Genomic DNA, 22,470 nt, shown 5'->3' on the forward strand with positions numbered 1-22,470 from the left:
GTTCTCCCTGAAACTTCCACCCAAGAAGATACCCTGTAAATTATTTAATGTTAAGTAATTTATTTATGTATTACTTAACAATGGCTGAGTGAATCAGTTGAACAGTAATTTGTTCTGAATACTTTTGGATCATCTGGTTAATTTCATGAACTTTTTCATATGTAATAAATATATAATAATATCTTTATAAAATCCCTATAGAATATGGCCCCTTCATTGCAGCCTAAATTTTTTGAGGTAATATGCTGGAAATATTTTTCATATGTGGTAGTTGCTAGCCTATGGTTAATGCTTCTGTGCAAGCTAGAATATTTTTGCGTGCTATTTTATTACTTGCTACATTTCAGTAAAATGTTATCTACTGAAAACAAAGAAATCATCGCCAGATTTTGGTTAAAAATGTCTGTTATTTATTTGTCTTTTCATGTTGTAATCGTTGACATCCTCAGGCTGGTATTCAATATAAAACTTACGTTTGGTATATGTTTGTCACCTTTATAAAAATAAGTGAATTATTGCAAAAGTTATTTTCTCAGCAAGAATCTAAATTTACTGCTAATTTATTCTCAATTAAAGGGAAATTAAATTTAAATGAATGGTGTTCCTTTAAACCAGGGTTTCTTAAACTTTTTTCAGTCACAACCCCTTTTTATCACTGAGATTTTTTCGCGACCTCCAGGACCCCATAACATTTACAAACATTTTGTGGGATCCCATAAGTATTGCTAATATCCGACACTCGCATGAGTGAAACTGTCAATTTTTTCACTCGTACTGTAATATACTATTGCAGTTTTAGGTCATTAATTTCTAATTTTAAGACATATAACAATGTGAAAATTTTAAATAAGTAACAGACGAAATGACAACGTCACGTGCAAAGCAAGGAAAATGAATGTTTATATTATAAAAAGAAATGCGTCGAAACGTTTTCGGTTTTTTCTTTGTCTGCATTGTCTCATGTTTATCTAATTTCAGATACAATGTGTAAAAATATTTGATAATTGTAAAATTGTGATAATAAGTGAAAGAAATATCAAAACTGCTAAAATTTTTGGCGACCTCCGTCTGCAGGTCCCTTGACTCCTTTGGGTGTCGCCACCCACAGTTAATAAACCCTGTTTTAAACAACGGTTGAATGCAGTTTTCGTGATTTATTACTCTTAATTAATAAGTAGATTTTTCAGTTGTCTGATAAGTCTTTAATCTTGTTTTTTCTTACAAATAAGCATCAGAAGAAAAGAAAATCAAGGAAACTAAATGCCTATGGTTTAGAACTATCTTTAATATGTAAAATGTTGCGCAAAATACCAGTTGTGAAATAGCGGGTGTGATCCGTTCTGATAAAAACAATTCCTTACCTTTGATATGAGTATTGTACCCGTATATTAATTTTCGTCTTCCCAAAATTTTCTATGAATATAAAGCTACTGAGCATTTTTAGTGTCTTAAATGCTTTATATAATGATGTTAAAAATAAAAGCATTAAATTTAGTTTAATTAAGAAAGATTTGCAAAAGCTGGTTCATAGGACTGTATTTCAAGTTAATCATTCTAATCTTAAATACACGAGAAATATTATTATTATTATTATTATTGCATCGTTTTGCTTTTCTCTGATAAGATAATGAAAAGCATTTCATCGGAACTGAATTTTACTACATGAACTCTTAATTACATAGCTTATGTTTCATTTTTCCCTCAGACGGTGAAGTTCCTTCCGGAGAACTGTGGAATGCAATGCCTGATGAAGATGATGATGATGCAGCTCTCGATGCTGTTAAACGGTAATTTAACTTTTATTTTACTATAAATAATGTGTTAGAAATGTATTCTTTAATATTAATGATAGCATATTAAAATGCATCCTTCATAAATAATTTTTAATGAAAAGAAGGAGTTTACAGTGTATAAACACCATTTAATACTTAAGATGAAACGAGAAAAGTCTACTAACTCAACCTGAAGTGTATCTTTTAAATGTATATTTGTTATACAAACCTTTATTTCAAACTAATAGCATCCCTTTTGTAGCACTATCTTTATTCCTCATAAATCTACGTCTCAAGATTTACTGTTGAAAAGCTATATAGAAGTTAGTATTATTTTCTGCATCAAATTGAAAAAAATCTGATGTGTATAACACATGACTTCCTTGTATGGAATGTTAAATTATACGCACTTTTTCCTGCCTTTCATTTAAACTTATTTCCTCGAATTTCATTAGAGATATCGCTCTTTTGTAGGTATAACGCTGATTTTTGTTGTTTGACTTCTGAATTTGTTGTTTGACTTCTGAATTAATATCGCTCTCATTCAATTAATTCAGTTCTCACTTCGTAACAAGGCAAAAATACATAAAAACTCAAAATATCTATATTAAATATTGAAAGGTATAGAAAAACATAAAACACCAAATACAGTTAAAACAATTTTTTAAAAAAAATTTTACAATTAAAATTATAGTTTCTACACAAAAACAAGCAATTCGGACAGCAAGCAAGAAGCCAGATTTTTCGGTGCACAAAGCTAAAAGTTTCCTTTGGTCCACTCGGCAAAATAACACTGAAGGTGCAAATGTAAGCAAATATGGCTGCTATGGTAAAAAAAAAAAAAAATTAGGCATAGCCGCACTTAAACAACTTTTAAATTGTTTAAGTGCTTATACAATTCTACAACTACTGCATGCAGATTAACTAAAGGCATAAAAACCTTAACCGGAAAATAAGAACAACATAATTCAATCATTTTTAAAGCAAAAAATGCACAATTTACCAACATATAAGAATTTAAAAAAACTGAGCTGACTAAACCGAATAACAGACTGGGTGTGTATATATATATAATATTTTGACATAAATTAAGAAATTTAGAATCTTCTAATAATTTTTGTAGAAGAGAGATTTCAATTGATTTCAGTGTTCCTCCCCCCTGACGATATGGCTTTGAAGTTGACTGAATTTCTCTTCTGTTATGTTCTTTTTTCTTTAAATTTCGTTAAATTTTTAATTGGGGTATTGCTTGTTTAAAGGTTTTGATTTTAACATTTTTTAAATTCTTTGTTGCAGTTATAGGATTATTTGAAATTTATTAATTATGAATTTCAAATTTTCGGTCTTTGTGAAACATTAGTTCTAAATTTCATACTTTATGTCTTTACTGATAATTTTCAGCAGCTTAAGGCGCGAAAATACTTGACATATTTATATTTTGTTTTCAAAGCAATTATTTTGTAATTATATATATATATATGTATATATATATTTATGTACTATTTTTGCGGTGATTGCAACCAAAATAGGAGGTGCAACACACTGGTTAGCTCAAGAGGACAGCCCTATTGATGGATATGTTTGTTTAGAAGTATTGCAAGGCTTCCAGTTTGGTAAAATCAGGATTTGTAAATGAAAGATGATAATGGTGAAACCATAAATTCTGAAAATCTTAATCCTATTATTTATGATGTTAAATTATAATTTATCAGTATGGAAATGAGTATCATAAATATTTATGTGCATTAAATTTAATTATAAGTAATGATTATGTAAAAGTTTATTTTGTGATATTCTGTAATAACAAGAACCTTTGACTCTAAAAATTAAAAATTTATTTTAAAAAAATTTATATTTATAAATTATACTTTACAGGACAGTTTTTTTTTTTTTTTTTTTTTTTTTTTTTTTTTTTTTTTTACACATTTGCTTTTACTCTTTCTCTTTAAAAAGGCTTCTCTGTCGCTACGCCTTTTTCTTTTGAAGGGGGAATATGTAAGATAAAAATGTATGAATCAGAATTATAATATAACTATAAACATTAATTCTTCCTCTCTATTCTAAAATCGTAATAACTTATCTGCATTGCGTCATTCAAATAAATCATGCGATCTTATGTAACCGTTAATACCAGATGCCTCTTGACGACCAATCACCGAATTGTAAACCAAAACTTTTCTCTTCGCGTGCTTTCATCTTTCATAACTACGCACTTCAGCTTTTGCTCTCTACTGTGCTAAGATGTAATTTCGCTGGCTTGCTTTCTATGCCAACAATATCAAAAATGTAAATCTTCCGTGGAAAGGCACGACTAGAGTGCCAAGTGATTGTGGCCACAAATATCAATTGGAAATAAAAATGGAATTAAAACTGCCTCGACTGCCAAGTTCTTTAAATACTACGCAATCAAAATTCTTCTTCAATATGGATCTAAGCACGCATCTACAGTATTCCGTCATTTCCTTTGCTTTTATTATTACATATATATATATATTCATGTACTATTTTTGCGGTGATTGCAACCAAAATAGGAGGTGCACAGCTACATGTTATAGCAATTCTATATACAAACTGTTAACGCTCTGAGGGTACTCCTTTTTGAGTTATGCGAGATACATATATATGTGCGACACCACGAAAAAATCTCTTCTGAAACCATTTTAAGTCAGTTTTATAATGTATTTGGGTAAAAACCCTTTATTCTCTCCTTACGTACAGATGTCACGCAAAAGCATCGTTAAGTTGTATTCGGCAGTGGTCAAAATGGATATTTCCTTTGAAATATTATACGCGGAATTTTTCGTGATTACAATACTTCCTTTACTTCGTACAAGGAAGTAAAAATGAAGCACATCAATTCAAACTCTACAAAAAGGAGAAACTGCTTTGAAAAAAAGAAGAAATTAATTAATCTCCCATAGCTAATCATGATTGATCTCTTAACCACTCTTTTATTTTAACCTTCTTTCCTCTAAAATAAGATGAAAAAATTTATTAAAATAAATATAACCAAATCAAATTAGTTAAATGTAGGCGCTTGGTTTACATTTACATGTTTTATGTTCTGGACGTTTCTTGCTTTTTTTTTTTTTTTTTTTTTTTTATGCTGAGATTTTTGACCGAGAAAACTTTAATGATCTTAGAGAAAGCGAAGCATGCATTTCATAATTAGTATCAATATCAGTCTTACTGCACGCTGTAAAGTATGTATATGAATGATAGAGACTTTCTTATTAACTTCCTTGTATTGACGAATTACATATTTGAAGCCTATCAAGGTGATCAAAATCTGTCAAAATTAATTAATTTTAGTTCAGTCAAATCCTTTTCAAAATTTTTTAAAGCCGTGTCTCATATTTTTTTAATTCTCTTATTTTTCTACTAAATAAGTAGTGCTATAGCTGTTGCGCCCATTTATTCATGATTATTATTTTTAAAGCATTATTTCATCTCTATAGATGGTGTATCCCTAGAAGACTTATTTCTTGTTTAAAAAAAAGAGACTCGTTTCAAACAATTCTGAAATGCTTACGATTCTTTCGTAAAGTTACTTTCTATCTAAGTTTGAATTTTCTTGTTTCTTAGACTACAATGCCTATGTTTATAACTTTTATGTGATGCATCTTGCTTTACTTATGTCAAAATACACTCATGTCCATAAAATAAGGATAATTCGGAGTCACGCGGAAATCGAACTCTAAAATAAATATATCACCTGTAAAATCACTAAACACATCTTCAAGAATCGTATGCAAATTTCAGGAAGTAACCAGATGGCACCGATGGTACGTCACAATGACGAGAGTGTAAGAGAGTGATATATAAGGAATACAGGCAAAGAAGTAAAATTGTTCGCAGGCGCTTTATAAGCATTTCAGTGCAATAACCGAATAGTTATGACACAAAGGAACGCATTTGGATGATTTTTTACGAATTATCGGCCGTCTGGAATGTGGGCGTACCCAACTGGAAGTATCAGACGAACTTGGAATTGCCCAGAGTGTCATCTCCAGGCTTTGGCAACGATTTCAAGATGATGGTAATGTGAGTAGACGTTACAGCACAGGTCGATCCAGAGTTACAACGCCGAATGATGACCGGTATTTGGCAGTTACTGCCAAAAGAAACAGGCGGAGCACAGCCTCAGACCTGTCTTGTCAGCTCTCTTCAGCCACTGGTACGACAATTTCAGGGCAGACCGTGTACAGACGCTTAGGGCAGATTGGTCTATATGCTCGTAGACCTGTCAGATGCGTTCCACTAACTGCAACTCACTATCTCCTGCGGTTAGCCTGGAGTAGAGAGCATGCATTGTGGACACCGCAACAGTGGGCTTGTGTGATGTTTTCCGACGAGTCCAGGTTTAGCTTGCAGTCTGATTCTCGCCGGAATTTCATATGGAGAGCTCCAGGTACACGTTACCACCAAGACGACATCACTGAACGACACCGTTACGGTGGTGCAGGAGTGCTGGTTTGGGGTGGAATTATTCTGGGTTCCAGAACTGACCTGCATGTTCAAATTGAACCATGATAAGCCAAATCTATCGGGACGTCATTCTGGAACAATATGTACGTTTGTTTCGGGGTGCCATGGGCGCACAATTAGTGTTTATGGATGACAACGCCCGTCCTCACCGTGCAAACATCGTAAGCGAATGCCTTCAATCAGAGGATATCACCCGTATAGACAGGACAGTATTCTCACCGGACTTGAATCCAGTAGAGCACGTGTGGGACATGCTTGGCCGACGAGTTGCAGCCCGTCAACCTCCTCCTACATGTCTACCGGAGCATTTCTTTTTGAGTGGTGTAATATCCCCCAAGATCAGATCGATAATTTGATACTCAGCATACCTAGGCGTTGTACGGACTGTATTGCATCGTCTGGAAGACATACAATGTATTAACAATCATACCAACCATGTAATATTGGTTTTTTGTAAATATTTTTTTTTTTGTAATTTGCGCCAGGGAGAAAAAATTGCTAATTTTTTTAATAATATCAAACATATGGCATCTTTTTTTGCTCTTTACCTTTTGTTTAATAAATAAGCTTTACAAATAAGTCCAATTTGTTTTGCTTCTAACTCTCCCTTTGCCTGATTTTGCATTATTCTTAATTTATTTACATGAGTGTACATAACAATACTGCTTGTTCAAATTTAGTTTCATCAAAATACAGAGCAATACTGAATGTTCCAAATTCAAGCTACAGCACATGATAGTCATGGTATCCTTTCAATTTCAAAGGTTAGTCGACGATCCCGTTTTGTAATAAGAAGTTACTGAAGAGATGGATTACATTACAGCTACTAAGCACGGACTAAGAGTTATCCGACCACTTCCATCATTAAATGTAATGCTTTATGAATTATTTTGCGAATGTTTTTATTAAAGTTCAGATATTTGCGCCTTTCCTTCTCGGCGTAAAGAAACTTAAACCATTGTCACGGCTATCATTCGAGTCTAAAAGTAGGTGACAAATCAGGATGACATCCTCTCAAGATGCGTGGATTTGTATAGATATAAAACATTATAATTTCATTAGCGATTAGATAATTGAAGAGGCTCGACGTATCTCTTATCTATTATATTTCATATCTTTCTTCTATGACGTAATGGTCTTGATGTACTAAATTCTTGATGACCATTATGACTTGCCTGTGTTTATGTATTTAATATTCAATGTACTTCACAACCATTTATTATAGGATATGATTTTTGTTTTATTTCGAATATTATATACTCATTATTTCTCTCCCTTTTCTTATCATAGAGGCCGGATAAAAAAGACGGAATACAAATCCAAGTTCCGACCTTTCTCTGCTTACACTTATGTTGATGGAAGCTGGAAAAAAGCTACGAGATTAATTAAAGTAAGTACAGAATATATTAATTTATATTTCCTTCTGGCCATTTTAGAAAGCTTTTGGTAAACGAGATGGTCCTCACTAATTCTATCACAATCTAATTTTCGCAAAGAATTTACCATATAAAATCTTGGTTGTATTCCTAATAATTTCATAACTTTATTGTGGTTTGGTACACCATCATTAAAAGATATTATCGCAGCTAACAAACCTAGTTTTAATATAATGACAGTCACAAAAATAGTTTTGGTATGCGTGTCCAGATGCAATTATTACAACTTTCATTCGGGTTTTGAGTTCGTCCATGAATGCAATTTGACCGTAGGTTTTTGCCAGAGAGACTTATAAACACACTTTTAACAGCTAATAAAATAAGTTGTGGCAAAGAATGCTTATGAACATACCTTTTACCGGCTGAACATACCTTTTACCGGCTGATTTATTGTGACCACTCCAGACATCTGTCGCTTCTAAACTGGTGGACTTAGTAATGCTTCTTTACATTTTGTAATAAAAGATTTCGGTCTTCTAAAATTTTGAAACCCACATAAATTATATATTTTTAGAATTGTCTCAGTATACTTAATTTTTTAGCCCAAAACTGAAACTTTGAAAGTTTTTATGTCATATGTTCTCTTAAATACTTTAATTAATTTCAAATTTTTATAAATCACATAAATTTCAGTGCCAGAGGTGTGCAAAACTTAAGCAACAATGAAAATTTTAATCAGAAAGCTATGAAATTGTAGAAAAGGGGTTCTTGCGTTCAGTACAATGAACACACAATTCAGTAGAAAGGTAAAGCGTATGCAGATGTCAAGAGAAAAAAGGTCACAGGCTACGTGAGCGTACGCAAAACGCGTACGGTCGGCGCGCTCAACTCGAGATTACCATGAAAGGAAGAATGGAGATGCAATTAAAAACATTCGCTGCAAGTACAAGGAGTTCTTTCGTGAAATATGGCTAGAAGAAATGATCTGGATGACTTCACACGTGGAAGAATGATCAAAAATCTGGAGTAGGGGCGAAGTGTGACCAGTATAGCTGAAGAGTTCGGAATCAACAAAGTGGCGTTTCGCGCGTTTAGAAAGCCTTCCAGATAGATACAGCTATTAGAAAGGTTGGTGGTGGCCGTCCTAGAAAAACAACTGCAGTAAATAACCGATATATAGTCCTGCAGACTAAAAGAGTCCGAAACCAGTCAGCAAGCGCCACAGCTCAACAACTGTGAACAGCAACGGGCGACAATTGTTGTGGTTTACTGTGTCCAAACACCTTCACAAAGGTGGCCTATGCACCTGCCGTTCTGAACGCTGCATCGCTTTGAAAGTTGGCCATCGTCATCACCGTTTACAGTGGTGCAAGGAGCACAAAAACTGGACATCTCATCAATGGAGTCGTATCCTCCTAATGGATGAGAATCGTTTTAGTGCCACAAGCGATTCTCAACACAAATTGATTTGAAGAGAGGTTGGGACACGGTTTAATCTCAGTAACATTACGGAAAGAGACCTTTACGGTGTTCTGAAATCTCGTCTGGAGAGGCATTATGCTGAACGGGCGGACGGAGCTCCACGTTTTCGGCAGAAGTTCTGTAACCGGAGATCGCTATCGTCAGGAGGTGATTCTTCCCCGTGTGCGTCTGTTCCGAGGTGCCATTGGAGCAGACTTCGTTTTTATGGATGACAATGCGCGGCCACACCGGACTCTTGCTGTTCAGAAGCTACTGAAAAGTGGAGATATCACTCGAATCGATTGGCCAGCGTGCTTCTTTGATTTAAACCCCATAGAACATGTGTGGAGTGCTTTGGGGAGACGCTTGTGACACGATTACATCGTCCGGGGAACACCCAACAACTGAAACAGATGCTGATTGAGGAATGGACACTCTTACCTCAAGATCTGTTGGAAAATCTGGTACTGAGTATGGCGAGACCGTTCGAAGCCACCATTGCAGCAAGGAGAGGGCATATCCCATACTAAGGAACACCTGCTTGTTGTTCTTCCTCTTGTACAGACAATCATGTGTAACGATGAGTTCAATAAAGCCTGTTTTTGTTTGATTCCATACTGTATGCATTGTATTCATTTTTAGAGCAATTATGCTTTCGTCATCGTTTAAATACAAAATGCTGTCTCTTAATTCTGAATTTCATGTATCTCAGATGATTTCTTGTGGAGTTATACCAAAAAGAATACCTGTTGCTTAAGTTTTGCACACCAGTGTATGACTGCATTTTCTTTCTAATTACCCGCGTTCGAGCGCTGTTAAAATGTGATTTTGCGGCTATTTTTCCATTTTTTCTTTCAGCTAGACACTATCTTCCTTTCAAATTTCATGTATTAAAAACACATTTCTTTGAAATGAAACCTCCATTATTTTACTTATTTTCAATTTGTTGATACGAATAATTTTCCTCAGAAAATACATTTTCAAAACCTTTCATTCATCTATCAATTATAGGAGCCAGTTCCAAAATAAATCTCTTATTCTCCATTTTAGTCAAAACGAAACAATAGCAAATGATTATATTGAAAATGCCAAATCTTTATCTCAAGGTGCTAACCAGAAATTAAATATCAAACATAAAATCTTTTCTGTAAAGTGCGAACGACCTTCTATATTACAAAAAATAGCTTTCAAGAAATTTCTGTTTTATTTCAATAAAATACGATATTTTCTTTTCTTTTTCCAATTAAAGGCTTTGCCTAAAATTTTATTTTTATTTTAAAAAATTAAATATACTTATGCATTTCACTAAATATGCAGTGGCTCATATTTGTTTTCAGATACTTGTATTTTTGAAATTTATTTGCGTAGGTCGTGCTAAATATTGCAATATCGAATCCAGGCTTTTTTTTTTTTGGATATATTTTAAGCCTTTCTTGTTACGAAACAAATGTTATCAAAATATTCCTTATAATAAAATAATTTATTTAATATATTTTAATCAGTACCTCACAAAGTAGTTTGAACTCTCGGAAGTTTTGTTGAAATGTTTTGCATACGATATTTCTTTTCACAATTTTTTGTTTTAAATAAATATATTACAAGAATTATCGTCTGCATTTGAGAATTATTAATTGTTTAGCTGCACATATTAGCATTTCCACATCTGAAGTGAACATGACAAGAAACTGAAACTTAACAACAAGTTCTCTTTAAAATTTAACTATTCATCATTTTAAAGATGTTAAACGTTTTCAAAATACCAGAAAATGATGAAATTTAACTGTGAAAATACACTGAATTGTGGATAACATTTGAAGCTAACACTTAAGAATATGAGATTTGTCATACTAAAAATTAAACAAGATCCAATAATTAGTGCTATAAAATTTCCACTGGATTTCGAAAAAGGTCTGCAATAAAAGGTTAACCCTGATAAAGTGTTATTAGGGTATATAGATACAATGGGCAATCAGCTAGATGGAAATTTTTCGTGAACAAGGAAAATATGCTGAACTTTAATAAATTCACGATTATCAAAGATTTAGCACGTGGAAAAATGTTATATTTACAGACAAGTCGAAATTTAATACATTCGAGTCCGATGGACAAATTACTATGTGCCGAAAAATCGAATAAAGAATTGAATACAAAAAAAAAAAAAAAAAAAAAAACTTTTGTCTGATTTTAAGTACGAGGTTGTGGGGGTATGATAGAGATATTTCGCTGCCTTTAGGATATGAAATTTAGAAAATAATATGGATTAGTATAAACATGTAATATTCTTAATGAAAATCATAAAGCATCTGCATGAAATCTTCCATAAGGATAACGATCCTAAATATACAGCCCTAAATGTTCGCTTGTGATTATTATCCTGAAACTGTCAAAACTCCTTCATATATACCGGACTTAAATTCTGTCGAATATATAAATAGTGTGTATATAAAGAGAATTTATAAAGAGATTGGAGAAAAGGATAAGGAAACACGAAATTTCTTCTAAAAAGGCTCTACTAAAACTAATTTTTACGAAGAAATACAACGAAATAGAGCATTCTCATATGAAAACAAAATCCATGCAAAGTGAATGAAAAGTGTAATTTTAGCTAAAGGATATCAACGATAATTTTAGCTAAAGGATATCCAACGATAATTTTAGCTAAAGGATATCCAACGAAATAGTGCATGTTCCATTATTTTCATGCTTTTATTAAACATAAACTGTTTACTCGAAGTTTCTGAATATTTATGTTATTTAATTCACGTAAGTTGTAGGATACCTTTGAGAAAGGACCCTACTCTTATCAAGGATACCCTTGATAATAAAAAAAAATTAATTTTAATTACGTGTTATATATTTACATTAATTAATTTTAATTACATCTGATAATTAATTACATTTAATTTCATGTATTACATAAACACATTTCAATTACTGAAATTAGTGCTTTTAATTAAAATTAAAAGCATTAATTTCAGTTAATTAATAAATTAAAGGCATTAATTTTAGGAACTGAAAATTTATAGTTAACAGCATAAATTTAATTTTTTGATTAACTTTATTATTTAAATTGCTTTTATGGTTTTACAAGATTTAATATTTTAATTACATTATAAGGTATTTCTCCCACTTTCCAAGCGTCCTTCGTGGTGTAGTGGTTCTGCACACTGGGCCGGTATTCCAGAGGTTCGTGGTTCGATTCCCGGCGAAAGCATTCTTAATTTTTCATCTTGGCTGCTTCCAAAAAAAATATCCTAATGACTCTACAAATGGCGCCCGAACTAAAAGGGTTGTGGATGATGATTCTCCGCACCCAGGATTTGGCGACTATGTCCCCTAAAACCCTAGTCGCCCTTTAAAAAGGGGAGTATATAAGGTATTTCTCCCACTTCCCTAGCGTGCCTTCGTGGTGTAACGGTAGCACACTGGGCCGGTATTCCAGAGGTCCGTGGTTCGATTCCCGGCGAAGGCGGTTGCATATTTTTCATCTTTTCCGCTTCCAATTAACCTAATGACTCTACAACATAATACGAAATTTATGCACAAAATGTTACATAAATTTAGAAGAGAAAGGGAAACTAAAGGTAAAAATTTCCATTCAAAAATGATTCAACATTTATGAACAGAAGGTGTTGCTCTTCTATATCCCATATAGAACATCAGAAACTAAAAATTTGCTTTGATTTCACTTTAAAAAATTTCCAGATTTCAAGAGAATAATGCTATTCTGAAAAGGGTTTGTAAAATTTCTGTATAATATTGCCAAACACCATTTCTGCAGAATCTTGTTCTGTGACAAGTATGTAAAGTTTTTTCATAATTTTGTAGAAAAACATTTCTATAGAATTCTGTTTTATGTAACACTTATAGAGTTTCTATAAAATTTTATAGAAAAATATTTTGATAGGGGATTACCTACAAAGTTCTACAGGAATTTCTATGGAATTCTATCGCCTATATAAAAGATTTTGGTGAGGATTCATTTTCAGAAATTTTTGAATACATTATTTTATTTGCTAGAAACATTTTGAATAACATATTTCAAAACAAGCAGGTTTTAAGAAATATGATCAATAGTATGCGTCCAAAATGCGTTATGTTATTTCGCTAATAATCTTTAGTAACTAATATTTCCACATAAATTTGAAAATCACGAGTGTTCGAAAACAAACGTGAGTCACTGTATGCATATTCCGCTTATAAGATACAGGATGTCCCGTAAATGTTGCGACAAACTTCTGAGGGAGGTGAGACACATCATAAAGATTAAGAACTGCATAGGAACCCATGCCCGGAAATGTCAGGGGTAAGTGGTAGCAGAGGTAGAAGATGGGAAAGAAAAACAAGAAAGTGATTAATTTGAAACATTTATTGGATATGAATACAAATGGTGTACGATAGCTTGAATGTTACAGCAGATGCTCGAAGTTTGCACCATCGGACGCCAAACACACTTGACACCGACGGCCCATTGATTGCCGAACATGTTCAAACATAGCGGGAGTTTCTTTGATTGTAGCAGCTGTTGTAGGGGAGTCTTGCCACAAGGTCCATTTCATACCCAACAGAATCGTGACACATGACACTTTTGATAGTTCCCCACAAAAAGAAATCAAGGCTCTAGAAAGATGCCTATCGCTCGAATGAAGCAATCCTCACTTTCTACTAGCACTCGCCTGTACAGCACCCCCTGGCGGCGTACAGTGACGTTTCTGGGCATGGGTTCCTATGCAATTCTTATTCCTTATGATCGGCTATACCTTCCCCAGAAATTTGTCGCAACATTTATGGGACACCCTTGTAGAGACATTAAATTAATTGGAAGCAGGTAAGATGAAAAATTAGCAACGCCTTCGCAGGAAATCGAACCGCGGAACTCTCAATTACGCGCTGAGCGGGCAGACCACTACACCACGAAGGCTCGCCAAGAAGGTGGGAGAAATACCTTATATACTCCCCCTTTTAATGGGCGACTGGGTTTTTTTAGGAGACCCAATCGCCAAATCCTGGGTGAGGAAAATCATCATCCGGCATCTTTTTAGTTCGTGCGCCACTGTAGAGACATTAGGATTTTTTGGAAGCAGGAAAGATGAAAAATATGCAACGCCTTCGCTGGAAATCGAACCGCGGACCTCTCAATTACGCGCTCGTGCAGACGACTACACCACGAAGGCTCGCTAAGGAAGCGGAAGAAATACCTTATACCCTGTATAATAACACTTGTAATTGCAAAGTAAAATAAGAGCAAATGAAAGAGCTTCGGAACATTTTTTTAACTACTTCTGAGGGCAATATTGTTGTTTTATTACATGTGTATATTTTAAGCTTAAATATGTATATTAATACCAGAATAAGCATTGTTGTTTGAACTCAATGTGTTAAATCTTCTTCTGGCACTTTCAAATAAAAGCCACAGTAAACCTGTTTGATTCCTTATTCTGTAACTGCCAGTCATAGTATTATCTGTTTCAGCTTGAGCGGTGAATGTATTGTATATATTGTTAAAGCAAAGTGCATTTAAATTCCTTCCTGAGGAGATTACATTTGTTTCGGAAATTTATCGGAAAATGACTGTGAATAAATAAATTTGGAAAAACGGTACATTTCGCGTTCTTTGCAATTTCTTTTCCTCACAGCTAGTTCATGATGGAAAACTGATAAATTCAAAACAGGAGGAACTTAAGCAATTGTTACCAAACCAATATGCATCATATCCACAGAAGATCTTATACAGCCTTTATTTTCGCAATTTTTAATCATAGACATATACTTCCAAGCACAAAACTGTTTTAAATGACTCAAATTTTCATGTTTGGGCAGTTTTAAATTTTTAAAAAGTCATTTAAAAAAAACGGTTACAAAAATAAAAGCCCGTAAGAACGTTTGTGGACATGGTTTTATATTCCACAAAGAAAATCAAATCTGTTGACATTCAAAGGAAAAACTGAAAATTTAGACGCTACATCGCAGTCTGAAGAACCCTTTTTAATCAGTTTGTTCTCGTTCTCATTCAAATACAAATCATAAATGCACTGCTCTTGGTGTGATCGGCCACATTAATTCTATATTGCGCTCTTCTTGACTTTTCTGAGTTTGTACGTATAATGACGCATGTTTAGATGTCAAGAATTAGCTTTATTCAAAATTCATGGATTTTACTGCTAAACCTTTTTAATGTATTGAGGACACTGTTGTGTTGCTGTTGTTGTTACTAATCTCCGTGTCTAGGAAAATACTAGACGAGGTCCACGAGTCCATTCACCTTCAGAAAATCGAAAACAAGCTTAGGAGACTTGTAAAAGTCCTCAAGAGACGACTCCAGGCACTCAAGGATATGTGCCGGTGACGCCGGTGCATTTTGACATTTAGAACAAATTGGGTGCATCTTGAGACCTCTCTCAAAAGTAAGTCCTTTCATGTGTCCATTGAAGAATCGTCAAAGTGTTGTCTGAACACATCTATCGCAGTCAATAGCAAGACATCTTCCAGGACAATCAGCTTGATACCAGGGATGATTCGAGTGAACGAGCCAAATTTGCCTGTCTGCATATCTTCTAATGGAATACAGTTCAAGATATGTGAATGAATTGGTAACTGGTAATGGTTCTTCAGAACCCTCCTTCGCCTAAATGTCTGCCATTTCATTCCCCCGTATGTCAACATGGGAAGGAATCCACTGAAGGTGCACTTCACAGAGTGACGAGATCTGCTTAAGCTTGCTAAGAACTGCAATTCCGGCCTTATCACCAACTCTTCGCCAGTTTGAAAGATATTGGATGGCGCTACGACTGTCAGACAAAACCCATACTGCCTTAAGATCTGTCTGAAATCAGAATTTCTTTTCTTTATTTTAACAATATTTCCATTTGTGCATTTAATGACAACTCCACTACCGGAACGAGAGTCCTCGCTTTTACTCCCATCAGTAAAATAAGGGTAGCTTCAGCGGGAATTGCGTGAATAGTTTCTAAAGCAGATTGTCGTAACAGAGCCGGAATATGACGCACGTCTATAACTTATGACTGTTGAGTTATGATTCACATTCATTGTTTAAATAAATTACTTTGCAAACTTTTGCAGTACGCTATGCTATAAACATCATATCACAATGTATTCTACTGAGCGCTTCCTGAGATAACCACTGGCCTAAACTTTGTTGTAAAAGTCTTACAGTGTTAATAGTCATCCTGGCAGAAGGGATTATTTCTTCCGTATAAAAATATAAATATAAATATTACATGGGCATATAAGGCCTGTGTATAAGCATAGATATGTTAATTGCAAACATTGTCTTGTACAAGATACATGTGATAGTTACATAAAATCATGACAGTTATGTGCATATTTAAACATTATTTGAATTCATATTTAGAATACTTTTACTGCGATAATCATAGTAAACTTGTAATTTCATTTGCACATTGACTGGATTTTCTATGTCATTTTTAACTGCTTTACAACATTATTTTTAACAACTACATACAAAATGGATTCGTAATAAGCTTACATTACAATAATTTTTGCTCTTACAGTTCTGTTACTATTCTATGGGGTGAGCCATTTTTCTAATGTTGATTTTCAGTTGTTGTAGTACTATCTGGCTTAAACTGGGTAGGGAGTTACGTGACTCAATTTTCTGGTACTTTAGCTGAATTGCTTGGAAAAATTGCAAATGCTATTAAAGTTGTAGTATCTATCAAGGGAGTATTTTTGTTACTGTTCAATTTCTTGGATATTACTGCAAGAGTCAACTGCACTAATCTGCTGCTCCCTAACAGCGAGTTGTCAGCTAACTGCGCTCCACTTTTGTAAGGCTTCCCTATGTATTCTACTGTAAGATCTGACACAATTGAAATTGTCTTCTAGTATTTATAGCGTATAATGTGCAATATAATAGTAATTTATGGAGTATGATGTGCAAAATAATAGTAATTTATAGAGTATAATGTGCAATATAATATTAATTTATTGTGCAAGCTATAGTATAATGTATAAAGCTATAGTATAATATAGAGTATAATGTGCAAGCTTCTTAAATTTTATATCACTTAGAATAATGCTTTTAAAAAAGAAACGGAAGTTTGTTACTATTATTAGTGTTTTAAATTTAAGCACTATATGGAGTTACAATCTTTGGACACTATATGGAGTTACAATCTTTGGACACTATATGGAGTTACAATGTATTGAGTCTCTTCTCTTAAATTTTGACATCCGATATACTTATTATTTAACTACTTCATAATGTGCACCTTTAGTAAATATGATAAAATTTTGTCATTTCCTTTGCAAACTGCAGCTTGAAATAAAATTATTAATTATTTCTATGAATAAGTAAATTGTTTAGAAAGTGTCCAAAGTATGTTTAAAAGTATGTTTTGCTTAAGGATCCATAGGACCTAACTATGGTTTTACTAACTATCATCTTACAGATTAAAGGTTATTGTTAAAAATAGCTTTTGCTAATAGTAATGTTGGGAGATTTAGAAGATATTATTAAGACTATATTGGGTTATTCTACTTCAGAAATGTATGTGAGGGTATAAGGTATTACTAACGCCTTCCTAGCGTGCCTTTAGGGTGTAGTGGTTCTGCACGCTGGGTCGGTATTCCAGAAGGCCGTGGTTAGATTCCCGGCGAAGGCGATTGTTCATTTTTCATCTTGCCTGCTTCCAAAAAATACCTAATGTCTCTACAGTTGCGCTCGAACTAAAAAGGTGCTGAATAAGGATTCTCCTCACCCAGGATTTGGCGATTGGGTCCCGTAAAAACCCCAGTCGCCTTATAAAGTGGAGAGTATATAAGGTATTTCTCCCGCCTTTCACAGTGTGCCTTCGTGGTGTAGTGGTTCTGGACGCTGGGCCAGTATTCCAGAGCTGCGTGGTTCGATTCCTGGCGAAGGCGATTGCTAATTTTTCATCTCTCTTGCTTCCAAAAAATTACGTAATGTCTCTACAAGGGTTCTTAGTACTTAAGCCTTTCATCAGAAACATGCTTCTGATCAAAAGCATGCTTATTGATGAAATTCAAAGGTATTGTACCGCTCTTTCTCTGCCTTTAATCTGCAAGGCCCAGGCCGATTAGGCCTCATAAAGTTTTAAGATTTTTTTTCCTTTAACTCCTCGTAATCCTGTTTTCCTCTCATGAAACAAGGAAAATGAGCATGAGAAGCCCGTAAAAGAAGCTTGTCTCTAGGACACCATACTGTCTTAGTTCGGCCATGTGCATTACTGTCTTTCATCTGACAAAGTCTTTATTTTCCATTTTGTCGCGTCTTTATTTTTCTTTCCCCTCTCCAAATGCTCCCTTTGATGTCGACTTGGCCTCTAAATTATTCAGAACAGAATTCTTGGCCTCTAAATTTTTGCGAAACTGTTAGCATAGCATAAGTTCTTGGTCATGAAAGTGTTAATGTGTATCCCACTCCAGTGGCTCAAACTGGCGTCCCCTAAAGCAGTTTTGTGCGTCTCACTATGCGATGTTGCAAATATTTTAAGATTTTAGTTATTTGAAGTCAGAGTTTACATTATTTTCATTATCTTTAAAAACGAAAGGGAATAACGCACCCGAAAATCTATAAATTGAGCTAACTAATTTACAGTGTGATATAAATCTTATTCAATGAACTGAAGATAACGATTCGATTAATTTTATTCGTACATGTCAAAATTAACTACACTCAATTACATATTTTTTCACTAAAACTAATCGCTTTATTTGGGAATACGTTTATATGTAAACAGATTTTTTTTTCACAGTTGAAATTAATAGGAAAAAATTCGGTTAACCGAAAAGCATCTGCAAATTGTGATGAACATAATTTCTAGCAATTTGTTCACAATTAATATAGATTATATAAACAAATTTTATACTCACATGCAAAATTTAGAATTATTTACTTCCCAATATATGTAATTTATATGTCAAAAAAATTAATAAATAAGGGGAAGACACCAGGTTGCCATTATTTATTCTTAAGTTTTGTCCTACGTCGAAACTTTTCTCTGCAAACTTAGAAAATTTTCATAATTTGTTTATTTTTAATTTAATTAAAGTAAGTTATTGAATAATAAATTAAATGTAATTAATTAATTAATTAAATCTCAGTCTGAAATATTAATATTTATCTGTCAGCATGTTTGAATCACTAAGTGTTAACAACAGAAATGTTTGCAGGTTCTAAATTTTAGATTTCAAGTAGAAATTTAATATAAATTTGAATTTTTTGCCTTAATATTATTTTTATTATTGTTTATATATATTCTGATAAATATTTAGTAAGCGAAATTTAAAATTTAGTTAAATAATTTTTATTTTGTTGATAAAATATCTTCAATTTGGTTTTAAAAAAATTCTGATCCGTCAGTTGTTTTCGGATTGTGCATTCGCCCCACATGTAATTTGAGTTTAAGATCACTGTCCTAGGTCATGAAATTCTTAGTGTAGATGTTAGGATACGACAATGCATTATTATTTAAAGAAAATAATATTAAATATTCGAAGTTATACAGAAATAATAACCTAATAGTATAATATTAAATGAGAATGTACAAAAAGATATAATTCTCTGATTTAAATAATAACAACGATTTACTGAAACAAAATATGATAAAAATATATTGAAAATTGGGAACTTCGATTCGAAAAACAATCAAATTACAAAAAATTAATTTTTGTTGCTACTATTATTTTTGTTACTATTAAATTTATTTTGGTTGCTAATAGTTTTATCTTTATTGCTATTGTAATTATTAATTATTCCCTTAATTTAAGGGTTGCCAAGATTGCCTCAAGCATTAAGGCATATCATTCATTCTCTGTTTTCTTCTTCAGCGCATTCATAGGTCACTAGTCAGAAATAACATCATTCTCTCAGAATGAAGGATGATTATTTATAGTTTAGCATGAGAATTTTCACATGAAATACGGGTTTTTTACTCCAGACAAGCTGACCTACAATTCCTTTTTTTCTTTTCAGTTTTCTTCCGTAGTTTGCCAAAATTTCTGCTTTCCGAAATACGGTATTCCAAATAATTTAAAACACATATTTATTTGTAATTTAAAATGGCCCTTAAATTTAACGTAATTTAACGTAAATGTGAGATAATTTTAGAATTTTTGTGAATGTAATCAAATTAGGAAACTGTGCAACAGAGTTTTTGCAGCATAAAAAGTGTCTTTGGCTTTGATTTTAATGAAACTTTCCTCCGCTACCAGAATACAGAGCATTGCTGTGACATTTCTTTAGCTGAAGTAAAGAATCAATTATAATTAATTTTATGGGAAACTTTTTTTTTTTTTTTTTTTTTGTTCTTAACAACGCAAAATAATGGACTTAATTACATCGAAAGAAAATGAAACCTAAAAATTACCATTTACATATAGTAAAAACAGTAACGATATAGTGAACATATCACTGGTATAAAGCAGAAAGAAATATATTTGTATGTAGTTTTATTTAAGTAGAACCAGAAAGATACCAAGTACATTGGAAGTCTGATAGTTCTTGATGCTGGTTTGTTACGCTAATTAATTTGAGATTATTAGGATCTTAATGACTGGACAGGTCATTCTCATGCACAGAACAGAAACCTGTTCACATTATTCTTATCTGAATTCATCAGGCAAGCTAAATTACTTTGTCAACATATTTGCTGTGTTTTACTTTCATGCTGTAGATCACTTGGTATTACTCGTGTTTGGAGGCTAATGTTTACGTTTGAACACTTAACTTCATGTTATTCTTATGTATAGCTATTTTTAGGTACTCAAAAGTTCTTATAAGTTATATATCTAATAAAATATAATAAGAACCTGCTTTGTTGGTAATACATAGTACTGAATAAACCGGCTACGATAATAGTTGAAAAATAGTAATACCAAGTTCTGTCAGAAGCTCTAGAAGAGAAAGATGTCAGACTTTTTGTCGACAATTACTTCAAAACTTTCAAGGGTGATAAAGCATTTGAATAAAACAACGGATGCAAAGGATTATATTTCCCAATTATTCGCAACCGCCAGAACAGGGCGGATAAAGTGGTGCAATATTTGCAGGCATGGGATTGAAACGTAATGCATCTGTGAAGTATGCTATCATCACAGATCATTTAATCCGACATAAAGACACATGTCATTCGATGATATTATAATGTGGTGAGAAAAAACAAGGCCTTAAACAAACTTTTAATACGTAGACTACCACGTAGATAATGACGTCACTAATTTACAGACAAGAAAATTACATATATCGAGGAGAAGAAAATACATATATTGCTGGATTTAAAACTGGGGTAGCTACTTCTTTGGTCCATTTCCTTAAATACTGAGAGTTTATTTCGAGTCGCATTCTGTGCACCTTCTAGAATTTCGCGGATATATATATTGATGAATTCGTGTCACTTGTATTACATGAATTAAATAGATATTATGAGTATTTGTAGCTCTTCTTCAGGTGTTGCCTTGTATTTTTTTGCTGAGGTCTTGTTCTTGCAGCTACAAAACTATCAACTCCCGCACAAAGCATTTGCCGGAAACGTTGGAACCGTGTAGTCTATTGGGTACATCTGCGTTACCTCCATCACTAATATATGCACCACGATTAACCAAATAAGGATTACGTATTGCTAATTGTAAAACATATTTACTAATCTCCAAAATTATTTGGACTCCAGCGGCCGAGCGGTGAAATCGTTGAACGCTGGTAGTTCCTATCTGGGTTCGATTCCCTGCGAACGGGCTGGTTGCATGGGCGTTTTCGTTGTTTTCCCCGTGTGTAATATTTATACGAGCAGTTTCCTTTAGAAAGTCCTGCACGTAGGCATCTTTCTCCTTAGGCATATAACTCTAGCTTGCTTTGCCATAATCAACTAATCATCCAAGCCAGACCAAAACTGTTTGGGAATAACTCAGCGTATACATGCGCTGCATCACATTGGTCAATGAATAATCAGTGGAGTACGATACATATGCCAGACTGATCAAACATTAATCTGTGGACACGATTCATAATGCGCTTTATCACGCAATGACCTTGTAACTCATTCATACATTATGTTTTTCAGCTAATGGCTACAAATATTGCGACCACAATCGCCACTGTACACTCCCTCTTCTAGAAGATTTGGGCAATTTCTAAATGTACCAGATCTTTTGTTCGTATGCTTGATTAACTCTAAACGTTTCGTGGCAATCGTCGGCAAGAAATCGGATGACTTTTCTTTTAAGTATATAAAACTCGTATCATAAGGAACTCGAAAAATAATACCTGCGGTACATAATATGAGAAACAACACTGAAGAACAATGGATACGCAAAAGAAAATGGTAATACCACGAAACAAAAAAAAAATAGAAAGAAAATTGCTCACAGTAAGG

At 33.5% G+C, this 22,470-nt stretch overlaps 2 protein-coding genes across 8 annotated transcripts in view; one reads left to right on the plus strand and one right to left on the minus strand.

The window, feature by feature from the left end:
• The window catches only part of LOC118183318 (uncharacterized), a 466,396-nt gene that overhangs the window by 354,483 nt on the left and 89,443 nt on the right, over positions 1-22,470 (plus strand). For all 6 annotated transcript variants that reach the window (XM_035352811.2, XM_035352815.2, XM_035352813.2 and 3 more), the window contains 2 exons: positions 1,706-1,787; positions 7,551-7,650. In XM_035352811.2, the coding sequence (XP_035208702.1) occupies positions 1,706-1,787; positions 7,551-7,650 (182 nt within the window). The remainder of the gene's footprint in view (positions 1-1,705; positions 1,788-7,550; positions 7,651-22,470) is intronic.
• The window catches only part of Taz (tafazzin, phospholipid-lysophospholipid transacylase), a 241,944-nt gene that overhangs the window by 10,929 nt on the left and 208,545 nt on the right, over positions 1-22,470 (minus strand). The window lies entirely within an intron of this gene.

The sequence above is a fragment of the Stegodyphus dumicola genome, chromosome 8, assembly GCF_044657685.1.
Source record: "Stegodyphus dumicola isolate Sdum_Otavi_A_Nest chromosome 8, ASM4465768v1".
Lineage (NCBI taxonomy): Eukaryota > Metazoa > Arthropoda > Arachnida > Araneae > Eresidae > Stegodyphus > Stegodyphus dumicola.